At 36.9% G+C, this 12610-nt stretch overlaps 1 protein-coding gene across 1 annotated transcript; it reads right to left on the bottom strand.

Annotated features, from left to right (window-relative positions):
• Window positions 1-788: 788 nt before the first annotated feature.
• On the bottom strand, window positions 789-2448 carry LOC114742824 (uncharacterized). The gene is made up of 2 exons (XM_028931039.1): window positions 1499-2448; window positions 789-1314 (listed from the first exon to the last, which is right to left on the bottom strand). Exons 1-2 carry the CDS (start codon window positions 2446-2448, stop codon window positions 789-791), a joined length of 1476 nt encoding a protein of 491 aa, XP_028786872.1.
• Between the last annotated feature and the right edge of the window lie 10162 nt (window positions 2449-12610).

The following is a 12610-nucleotide window of genomic DNA, read 5'->3' as shown; positions in this document are numbered from 1 at the left end:
GTTCACATCACCAGGGAGGTCTAGGGTTCCGAGAAGACTGTTTACATTGAACCTCTTGCCTCGTGGATTCAAACAAGAAAAAGAAAGCAAAACATCAGGTGGCCCAGCGAAGATTGTATCATAGATTCTAGATTTCAGTCTGTGTTTTGGCCCTGAAAAACTTTTGTTTCTTTAATAGCGTGCAAAATAATTAACGAACATGCATACTTTAATTTGTTTATTTCAGATTGCGCTCAAAACAGGACAAAGTACTGTTTTTCTGAAACCCGATATTATTTAATTTCAGGGTAAGACTATTTACTTTGGAAAAGAAAGAGAAAATTGCTAAAGAAAACATGATATCGTGTGGGCAAGGGAAGGAAGGCCCGGCGCTGCAGCATAATACTCCTCTGATTTTAAATATAAGGCTCTTTCATACACTGTATACAGGTCTTATGTTTAGGAAAACGGAGGACTATTTTTTTATTCAAAAGATTTTTGGTGAAAGAAAAAGATGATAATCATCAAATACCCGATTTGTTGTCGTTATTTTTTACCAGAACAGGGTTAGCTACATCTGAATTTAAGAATGACGACGTCAAATTTATTTTCAAACGAATAATAGGCCAAGTGGAATGCCCAGTTTATAAACACGAGTTGTTGAGTGAGTACTTTCTGATACGATGGGTTCCTAAAATAAATAAACCAGGTCCATCCATCATTAAAAATGAAAGCCAAGTCCGACCATAAATATGGAATCTCCCTCTTGTAAAACAAATTTGCATATAGCACTGCCTAAAGAAGTCGGGCTACCGAATGTTATGCCTGAAAGCATCCGACGATCTTGGTGGGGTCATGGATGGGTAGTGAGGGGGCAAATGAGTGTTAGTTTGTTTTTGGAAAGTGGCAGTACCATCGTATTCAAAGCCAGGACTGGTAGAAGCAAAAGCAATATTAGACTGTACGGGGCAACGGAACTGGGCAGGTTGAAGAATTGCAGGACTTGATGCTGTGTAAAGACTTGAAGTGGGATTGATGTAAACCGTTGAAGGAGGCCCGCTTTGGGCTGTTACTGTCCGTGGCTGCCCTGAGGATACCCCATCTGGATGAGTAGGTGCCACAGTTATTGCATAGACTGGGTAGTAGGATGGGATTGCTACGTAATGGACAAATTGCTCAATTTGATGATTTCGATCCACTTGTGAGCCTAACCTGTATGCGCATTCTTCAACTTGATCCATTTGGATTGCAGGGCTAGTATCAGATATTTCACTCCTCATATTTGCATGGCCCGCTTTTACTTGCTCTTGCAAGTGAACAGCCTTTGACAAATAACTGCAGGTTGATGCAAACAAATACACCCCTTCATGTTATTATCCCCCAGTTTCCGTAATACGACAGAGAAAAGTTAGAATATCCTAATAAACACTGTGATAGAAAGCACGAGGAGGATTAAAAAAAAGAGAAGTAGCCCCACTATCAATATAAAAGAGACACGCAAATTGATATATATACACACCTCGCAATTGGATAAGGAGAAAGCAAACTTAAAGCGTCACTGGTTCTTGCATGCACAAGCTGCAACGGAGAAGGGACCATCACTGGTGGTGCCAACGCAGCCGAGGAAGCAGCAGCACACCCATCTTCTTGCTTCGTCATGACATTCGTAGCAAAGTTCAATTGGACAAACAGCTCCTCCATCTCGGGCTTTTCTTGCTTCGGTCGGCCGCCACTATCATCGACTCCAAGTGGAGGCAGACTGAATATGGAAGGCGACGAGGAAAGAGACCCAGAAGGCGATGTGTCCGCCACAAGTAAGTCCGATACCGTATTAACGTCGTCCAAACTCTTCATCTGTTTATTGTTGTGATTCACAGCCAAAGCCTCCAAATCAGTGCCAGAGTCATTCTTGGGAAACCCGTCAGGTTTCGCTGAGCAATCAACGGCGGAAGCATCTGACCCGAGCCGAGAGAGAATCCCAGAGTAGTCATGGCTAGCGTCCATGAACTCTTGATCGGCGTCGTGGATTGAAATAGCAGTGATCTCTGGCTCAAAACGGAACAAGAACAGCCTCAGACGCAAAGGTTTGATGAGAGGCGAGGCCGCAGTTACACGATCATACTCTTGGATCATCAGCTGGAGGTCTTCGTCGTGGATTATTGAAATGAGACCGTCAAAGTCCTCACCGGGAAGAAGATACTTGAGGATGAAAGGTCGGCCGTGGAGGAGAGTACGAGAGAGCCGAAGACAGACTTCTGTGAGGGAAGAATGGCGATGGACCACTGCGATACGGGTGTCACCGCCGACGTAGCAGAGGGACCTGTCATGTGGGCGGGGGACGATTCGTCCACCGTAACTGCACATAAGGCGGAGCTTGTCCTGAGGCCGACTGGGTATTTGGTGAGAACCATGAGACCAGGAACCGCTGGGACGACGGGGAGTCCGCACTGAGGGGGTTGGTGAATCCATTGACGGACAGCAGACTGAAAAAGAAAACAATATAATGCAAGTTTATACTCGTATTTTATATTTCAGGTTAAAAGAAAAAAAGATACTGGTAGGTTCACTTTGTTAATTTATTGCTGAAATTTTTGGTTCATTCTGCCGGTTATTTTCTTACTATTTTTCGTTTAAGATCCCATATGCATACCTAAAATAATCTGCCCAAGTTCATGAACGAAATTTCAATTCATTCAACATTGCACTGATTTCATGGTAAAAAATACGGTTGCAGTAATTGGTGCGAGAGAGAATCTAATCATATTTTTTTATCCTCCTATTGGAGATAAAGGACAATGTGCTTTTTTTTCTTGCTAGAGGATTGATTTGACTACTGAGAAATTAACGGTAATGATTCGTTTCTGATTTGATATTCATATCCATCTCTTTAATTTATGGATTTGACCATCTCTCTTTTAAATTTCTCTTGGATCAAGTGTCTCGCATAAAATTTAGCAATGCAATGTTTTGCGCAGAAGCGGAACATAGATGATTGTACTTAAAAAAAAAAAAAATCATGATTTTGAACCTTTAACCCTAAAATCATTAGATTTTAATAATAATTTTTTGTAACAATCATTGATTTTTTGAAAATTAAATTTAATATGTTAACATTTGAAAATGTTTTATCAACATTTAATATCTTAATGTCATCATTTTTTAAAAAAATTTAGGATTAAAGAACTAAAAGTATACTTTTTTAAAATTAAGGGACCAAATTGAAACTTGTATAAAGTTAAAGAACCAAATATATACTTTAGCCAAAATACAATTATATGAGGACCTTTTTGTAGAAGCTTTTAAGGTATAGGAATTCTCCGGAAACGAATAGAAATTATATAAGAATTGAAAGATTAATTTTATCCTTTTCTTTTCAATTTTTAACGGCTAAGAGGACATAGTCGCCAAAATTTATTCTCTGAATGCATAAAATGAGCACACAAAGCGTTTTCAGATACAATATGACCAGATAATAATTGAGGGTCAATGATGAAATGTGATATTGTTAGCAGATTTCTTGAATTTATCATAGATTAGGAAATTCTAGAATGAATTGTATGATTATCTTTTTTTAAATTTCATTTATGATTTATGTTATCTCTTAGATAAATAATTTGAAGTAGAATTATATTTATTAGAGTTTCCTATTTTTATAATTTTTTTCACTTGAAAATTAAGAGGTGTTTGGATTATCCAAGAAGTGCTTTTAAAAATATTTTTTTACAAATCGAGGTAAACTTTTTCACATATTTATTTCATATAATGTAAAAACACTTTTAAACATCATGGTTTTGTTTCTATCCAAACATCCTTTAAGTGAGGATACAGGGCGCTTAGAGTTCTAGTGATAAATAAAGTAAGATAAATGATTGGTTTTGCTTTCTTGAAAATTAATAAAATAACAGTACTTACGATTTTATTTATATATGTTTTGTGCGCGCACGCGGGTGGGGAGAGCTTGTATTACTTTCGTGAATACCTCAGGTTGAAGCTGGTAATACGTAATAGAATAAAAGAGAACTTTTTGTTTTGACAAAAAAAGTTGTAAACTACGAAGGTCTTATAATACAAACAAAGTGTTATAATTAAAATCAGAGATAGTAGAATAACCTCTTGCTTGAATTGAGAGAAAATTAGGGAAGAGAGAAAACAAGAGAAGAAAACATGAAGGGAAACAACTTTTCTCTTGTTTGGGTAGGAAAGAAAATGTGGGAGGAAGGAAAAGTGGGGGAGAAAATAAGATGAGTTCAATGTCTCATTTTCTCTCTAAATTTTTGCTCCATATATGGAGAGATTTAGGAAGAAAAACATGATTTAATTTCCATGACTACCCCTACTATCTCTTGCTCTCCACATTTATTTTCTTTTATTATATTTAAAAATTTATTCATTTTTTATTTTTTAACTTAAAACAATATTTTTTATTAAATAATTTGGCTAAAAATATAATAATCTGAAAATATATATCAACCAAATAACCTGATTTTAATTATTTGATTATGCCAATGTTAGTATAATTTTTCTATTGCAATATTTAATTTAATTTAATTTTAAATATGATATATTTTGATAAGGACATTTTAGTTATTTGGATATTTATTAATTTTTTTTCCTCTCTATTTTTTCTCATCTATCAAAACAAGAGAGATGATAACATTTTCCTCTAGTTTTTTCTTCTCTCCATTTTTTCTCCTCTTATTTTTTTTACCTCCCAATTTTTCTTCCCATCCAAGCAGAAAAGAATAAAAGAGAACTGATATGTGGCTATGAGACATGAAGCGTGACGTCTCATTGAAGTCCTAATCTGCAGCAGGAGACTCGAATGCGCATGTTGGTTTGGAGGAAGGCTGTCCGTGATGGGCCTACCCCCAATAATGGAAAGGCCCAATGCTAGTGCTTGCATTGTTCGTTGGGCTTCTTCGGCGCCATGTCATCGTACCCGAACAAAGGAAGCACCTTCCCCCCCGACCCGTACGTTGTCCCCCCATGCTCCATATTCTCTTTTCATCTTCCCCTCACTCTCAGATCAAAATCCTAGTACCTTCTTCCTAATTCACAACCATTTACAGTTTCCCTAGTTTATGTTCCCGATTCGTACCTTATCTTTTTTCTAAATTTTTTTTTATAGATAATTATACCAAATAAATGTGATCTCGAGTTACAAGAGTCATAATTTCCTTATTTATTTTGATTTGATTAAAAACGTTGAAAAGAGACTAATTAAACCCAAACGTAATATAGCCAGCATAAATTGATTTGCTTTCATTTTTTGGCGATCCTCCCTTACCTGGGCGCAAGGCAACCGAACCAACACATGCGTACCTGCCGGCAGCAAGTCTGTGGGCGACGTGGGCCTTGCTTGAATACATTATACATTGCCTCCAACTCCAAATGCAAAACGCTCCGTGTTGTCATGTTCTCGCTTCACCCAACTCACCGACGAACACAGGGTCGGATATGGGAGTCGTAACAAAACTTGACGGATGGATTGATATTGGACGTACAGTAGAAGGATGAGATTGGTCCTGTATATGTGTGTCTATGCATGCATTACCATGCACACTCCTCCCCTGACCAGTTTAATTAATAAGCCTTTAAGGCGACGCCTAAACTTTGTATATAATCATCATGTGGACAACCGACATGAGAGTTTCTCCGATGGCCCTCATTCTTGATGACAATTTATGCCGCCAGTCTCCAGAAACAAGAATACATGTAACTCAATACTGTACTCTTTTGGAGAATATTGAATAGGGAGGACATAATTAGGTGATCCTACTTAAGATTACTGAAATAAAAGGCAATCCAACCTCCCCCAGCTCCCAGTTATGTATAGGGAGAAGCCCTTGGCATAGTGTGCACGACATTTAAACACCGATCATCTGTTTTTGTGTTGCCATTAAGTTGACGTGATGAGACGCTTGCACGTGCTGCCTTCCCCTTACAGCTGCTGGCACTCTTATTCAATCCCCCATCCATCTCCTTAACTTTGCCCTGGCTCATATCACCGTCATCGTTATATATATAGGCACAGGCTAGGTTGCTTCACGCATCCATATACTATGAGGTCATGCCTGAGAAGAGAGCTTTGTTGTCAGGAGAAGGGAGGCCTATCTAGGATCAAAGTACTTCCGAGAAATGTGATATGAATGGATGGTTTCTACGTAGTTGGATGAGTATGATTTGTATTTTTGGATATGGGTCCAGAATTGTGTATGTATAGATATATGAAGCTTTTTGGAAATGTGATAACTTTTAAGAATAAATGGATGGTTTCTACATAGTTGGATGAGTATGATCTGTTTTTTGCTTTTTCTCTTTGCGTTAATGGCTCTGCAATTAGTTATCACTGTAGTTGTCTGTTATTTGCACCATTGACAGGTATCTCCCTCTGTGCCCAAGTGATATTAATGAATCTGAATGGCACCAAAGACCCATTGGAAATTCATACACTATTATTATTACCACAATTCCTAATGCCCATTTTTTCCTCCTGGATGAGCATGTTTTGTTTTTCTTTTTATCTCTAAGTTAATACCACGCACGACGGTTTGAATGTATGAGACCAATGAGTAAGTTCAGTTTGCGGCTTTTTTGGTTTCTTCTCCATCTCTTCATGCTGTAATTGTTTTTTTTTTTTTTTACCAAGTTCATGCTGTAATTGTTAAATCTCATATTTACTAATTATCACATTTATATTGTAACTATTATCCATTTCCTCATATTGTGTTCTTACAAAGGAGAGATGGTGAGTGTAGAATTGTGACAGACAAAAAAAAAATAGCTTTCATTGATCTTATTTACTTTTATACTGATAACATTATATAATTTAATTTTAAATCAGAATTAATTGAGTCCCAAACTTTTTAAGGGCAAAAGGATGAAATTAAAGATAATTTATATTTTATTAATTCATATTCACACGAATGTATTTCTCATCAATACGAGGATCCAATAATATTTGATTTTAGGGAAGCTAATTTTGGCTCAGCGCTTAAGCTTTTAAAAACTACTCTTAAAAAACGCAAACGCTCCAACAGATAGTAATAATGGCCAGTGGGTTCCTAGCCAGAAAACGATGCGCATTGCCGTGGTGGATCTTTTGAATCCAACGACCAGCTCCCACATGTCCACGGTTGAAGCTGGAAACTCGGAATCCCCCCTCCCCAACAAAAAAAAATCTTCCCTGGGGGCCGCATTCCGTGCTCAGCACACTGTTGGAGGTTAGTTTTTTTTTTTTTTCTCTCTCTTGTTCATCACAAAAAATATATTATTTCCAGTCCTTAATATAAAAATTTATTTGATTTTTATTTTGATCCTAAATATAAGATCCTAATTCACTTTATCTCCCATATTTATCTTTTTTTTCTGAAAATAGTCATTGTAATAATGGTAGTTTTAGACAATACATTTAATTACTAAGAATATTTAAAAAAACAACACTTATTTATTACAAATAATTAATTTAACTAGTTTTCTTAATCTAGTCTTATATTAAAGACTGAAAGTAATATATATTAAAATTATTTTTGGATTAATTTTTATCCAATATTCTGAAATATTTTTTCATGTGTATTCAGTAAAAATACTAGATGTATCTGAAAAATATTTTAAAATGTTGGATAAATCACAAAATATTTTAGGATACTAAGCGCATTTGACAAAATATTTCAGGGGCGATGGATGAATCAAAAAATATTTCTGGATGCTCAACTTGCCTTAAAAAAAATTTAGGATATTAGATAATTGCATTAGAAAATACTTTAAGATAATTTTGGTGTAAGACGTTATAGTTAGAAAACAAAACCAAGCAATGACTTGATTAATCACAATGCGAGAGAGTCCGTTCTGTATGAGGGAAATGGGAGAGGGGTGGGGAGGAAAAATTTTAATAGGTTCATTTTAAAAAACTGAAGAAATGAGGTTAAAAACTTTTAATTAATTTTTATTGCTTTTTTACCTTATATCTTATTTTTTGGGTTAATATAATCTTTGGTCCCTTAGATTTGTTTTCATTTTAGTTTTGGTCTTTCAAGTTTTAAACCATAGGTTTTGATCTTTTTAGGGACAAAATAATAAAAATTTTATTAGATTATAGAGACTGATATTTTAAATCAAGAGAAACTTAAGGGACCAAAATCAAAATAAGAACAAACTTAAGGGACCAAAGTTTATATTAACCCTTATTTTTATTAAAACTCTAAAATCCCACTTTTTCTATTTTTTAAATTAAACTCATTAAAATTTCTACCACCCTCCATCAGTCCATTTCCCTTCATTTCCCTCACAGCAAGTACAGGGTAAAAGGGTAAATAAATCACGAGAATAAGGCTGTGAAAAACCCACTCAAAACCAGCTTATGTTTGATAACTTGTGTTTGGATAAAAATAAAATTATAATTTTAAAAATGTTTTTATGATATATAAAATAAATATATGAAAAAGTTTTATTTCAATTTAAAAAAAATGTTTTTCAAAAAACAGTTTTTGATTCACAGACATCCTCCGGGACTCATAACCTGACATTGATTTGTGCCATAGCGTAGTCGCATATTTTGATACCGTCTGCTATTGAGTCAGCAGTCAGCGCACAGGAGGCTGGTGCGTCCTTTTCTGAAGTACATCACTTTCCCCACCACTTAACTTGGATTCCTATTATATATAAATAAAAGGACAAGGTTGATTTGGAATCGTGCCTACCATTGCCCTTCAATCATATACATTGACTTCCCCCATAACAAATACGAGTACCAATTTCATCTGAATTTCCTCCCCATTTTTTAGTTAATAATAATAGGACTGATATGTGAGAATCAGGTTTCTCTTTATTATAAGCCTTGTGCCCGTAGTAATGTGATGGTAGCCGGGCCGAACCGAGAGCGGTGGGATTTGAATAGACCCGCCTGTTTATTTGTACAGTACAGTTTAATTGATTTTGAGTTGTTGATTTTAAGTAACGAAAATATGTACTTGCTCAGAATATGCATGCCATATCACTTTAAGTAGTCATTGCTAGAGTCCACGAACCTCGTCTCTTGATCGGCGTCGTGGATTGAAATAGCAGCCATCTCTGGCTCACAACGGAACAGGAACAGCCTCAGACGCAAAAGTTTGATGAGAGGCGACGCCGCAGTTACGCGATCATACTCTTGGATCATCAGCTGGAGGTCTTCGTCGTGGATTATTGGAATGAGACCGTCAAAGTCCTCACCGGGAAGAAGATACTTGAGGATGAAAGGTCGGCCGTGGAGGAGAGTACGAGAGAGCCGAAGAGAGAGTTCTGGGAGGGAAGTGCACCACTGCGATGCGGGTGTTAACGCCGACGCAGCAGAGGGACCTGTCATGTGGGCGGGGGACCATTTGTCCACCATAACTGCACATAAGGTGGAACTTGTCTTGAGGCCGACGGGGTATTTGGTGAGAACCATGAGACCTGGAAACGCTGGGACGACGAGGAGTCCGCACTGAGGGGTATGGTGAGTCCATTGACGGAAAAAAAAAAAAGACACTAGTAATTTATAGGCTGCTTTGTTTTACGCGCAGGTTCACTTTGTTAATTTATTGTTGAAATTTTGGTTCATTCTGCCCGTTATTTTCTTACTATTTTTTGTTTAAGATCCCACATCTACCTAAAATAATCTGCCCAAGTTAATGAACGACATTTCAGTTCATTCAAAACATTGCACTGATTTCATGGTCAAAAATACGGTTGCAGCTTAATTGGCGCGACAGAGAATCTAATCAACGATGATGATTTGTTTCTGATTTTATATTCATATCCATTATATCTCTTTTAATTTATGGATTTGAGCATCTCTCTTTTAAATTTCTTTTGGATCAAATGACTCATAAAATTTAGCAATGCAATGTTTTGCGCAGAACCTAGATGATTGTACCTTGGGGAAGGAAAAAAAAAAAGAATCATGATTTTGTTTTCAAGAAAATACAATTATATAAGTACCTTTCTTTAGAAGCTTTTAAGGCATAGGAATTCTTTGGAAACGAATAGCAATTATATAAGGATTGAAAGATTAATTTTATCCTTTTCATTCCAATTTTTAGCGGCCGAGGGGACATAGTCGCCAAAATTTATTCTCTGAATGCATAAAATGAGTACACAAAGCGTTTTCCGATACAATATGACCGGATAATAATTGAGGGTCAATGATGAAATATGATATTCTTAGCAGATATGTTGAATTTATCATGGATTAGGAAATTCTATTTTTTATATAATTTTTTTACTTGAGGATTGAGTTAGGATAAGATAAACGATTGGTTTGCTTCCTTGAAAATTAATAAAATAACAGTACTAACGATTTTATTTATATAGGTTGTGACTTGTGCGTGCGTGCATGTAGAGAGAGAGAGAGAGAGAGAGTATTACTTTCATGAATGCATCATGTTGAAGCTGGCAATACATAATAGAATAAAAGAGAACTGATGCGTGGCCATGAGGCCTGAGGCGTGACGTCCCATTGAAGTCCTAATCTGCCGCAGCCGCAGGGGACTCGAATGCGCATGGTGTTTTGGAGGAAGACTGTCTGTGACGGGCCGTTCCCCAATAATGGAAAGACCCAATGCCAGTGCTTGCATTGTTGGTTGGGCTTCTTCGGCGTCACGTCATCGTACCCGAAAACCAAAAAAAAAAAAAAAAAAAAAAAAAAGCACCTTGCTCCCCGACCCGTATTACATTTTCTCTTTTCGTCTTCCCCCTCAACTCTCAGACAACATCCTAGTACCGTCTTCCTTATTCACAACCATTTACAGTTTCCCTATTCGTTCCTTATCGTTTTTTTTTAAATTTTTTTACAGATAATTATACCAAATAAATATGATCTCGAGTTACAAGAAGCCATGATTTCTTAATTTATTTTCATTTGAGTAAAAACGTTCAAAATCCACTAATTAAACCCAAACGTAATATAGCCAGCATAAATTGATTTGCTTTCGTTTTGTGGCGATCCTCCCTTACTTGCGCCCAAGGCAAGTGAACGTCCAACACATGCGTGGACGACGTGGGCCTTGCTTTAACATTATGCATTGAACACTGCCTCCAACTCCAAATGCAAAACGCTCCGTGTTGTCATGTTCTCGCTATATTGTGAATTGGCACCCCCTGGCATCGATATATTAAACCCTTGATGAACCTTATTGACCGAAGAACTACATGACTTTATTTGCGTGCATAATGTATATGGTGAGTCATGATTGTGGCATCTATAATGGATACTAATGCTCGCCTTTGGCGAAAAGCGACGGATTAATATAGGACGCACAGTAGAAGGATAAGAGTGGTCCAGCATATATGCATGCATGTGAGGGCGAGACGACATATATGTGTCGTGTACGTCGGTTACCATACACACTCCTAAATTATTGAGCCTTGAAGGCGACACCTAAATTTTGTATATATTCATCACATGGACAACCGACGACGACATGAGAGTTTCTCCGGTGGCCCTCATTCTTGCTGACAATTTATGCGGCCAGTCTCCAGAAATGAGAATACATGCATGCATGCACGTAACCCGATCAATACTGTGCTCTTTTGGAGAATATTGAAGACGGTGGACATAATTAGGTGATCCTACTTACTTAAGATCGCTGAAATAAAAGGCATTCCATCCTCCCCAACTCCCAATTATACATAGGCACAGGGCTAGGTGGCGTCACGCATCCGTACACAACACTCACACATCACTGCTGCGTACAGAAAACGATGCGCATTGCCGTGGTGGACCTCCCGGGGGGGGGGGATTTTTTTTTCCCTGGCGCTCCATTTTCCATTTTATTCCTGTCATTTTCTGACAAAATATAATTGAATGCGCGCTAAAATTTATTTATGGTATAATTTTGGTATAAGAGGTTATAATTAGAAAACAAAACCTAGCAATGACTTGATTAATTAGAATGCCATAGAGTCCGTTTTGTCCGATGGGAATGGGAGAGGGGAAGGGGGGGAATTTTATTAGGTTCATTTTAAAAAAGTAAAAAAGTAGTGTTAAAAGTTTTTAATTAATTTTTATTATTCTTTTATCTTATATCTTATTTTTATTAAAATTCTAAGATCCCACTTCTTCGATCTTTGAAATTAAGTTCATTAAATTTTTTTCAACCCTCCATTTCCCTCATAGCAAGTACAGGGTAAAAGGGTAAATAAATCACGAAAATAAGGCTGCGAAAAACCAACTCAAAGCCGGTTGCTGTTTGATAATTAGGAAAATGACACTCAGGCCCATGAAACACAAAATATTGTAAAAAGATCCTAGAAAACTTGGTAAATATATACTTGCACTCAGAATATGCATGCCATATTAGGGGTGTGCATGGACTAGACTGAACCGGGTTTGTTATCAACCCGAAGTCTGGTCCAGTAAAGACCTCGGGCTGAAAAAAACAGCCCGAGGTCTGGTCCAGTCCAGTGCCAACCCGAGGTCGGGTTGGACTGGACTTGGTCCTCTGGACTGCTTGGACCAGTCCAGGCAGTCCAGACCTAATTTTAATTTTTTAAAAAAAAAATTTTCTTCAATAGGAGGCAAAATTGTAACTTACTATATAAAATTTTGCACATATTTTAATTCAAAATTTATCAAATTTGATCATTCCTTTTCAATTTCCCAATGAAGTTA

This window comes from Neltuma alba, unplaced genomic scaffold (assembly GCF_004799145.2).
Source record: "Neltuma alba isolate B1F8T4 unplaced genomic scaffold, ASM479914v2 tig00003893_pilon, whole genome shotgun sequence".
NCBI lineage: Eukaryota > Viridiplantae > Streptophyta > Magnoliopsida > Fabales > Fabaceae > Neltuma > Neltuma alba.
Note: the sequence above shows the minus strand (reverse complement) of the source record. Positions and strands in the feature narration are given on the sequence as shown.

Excerpts from the sequence above, each read along its gene's own strand:
- LOC114742824 (XM_028931039.1), bottom strand. The coding sequence starts at position 2,448 with ATGGATTCACCAACCCCCTCAGTGCGGACTCCCCGTCGTCCCAGCGGT. Across the intron at positions 1,315-1,498 it reads TCTCCTTATCCAATTGCGAG|TTATTTGTCAAAGGCTGTTC; the intron begins GTGTGTATATAT and ends ATCAACCTGCAG.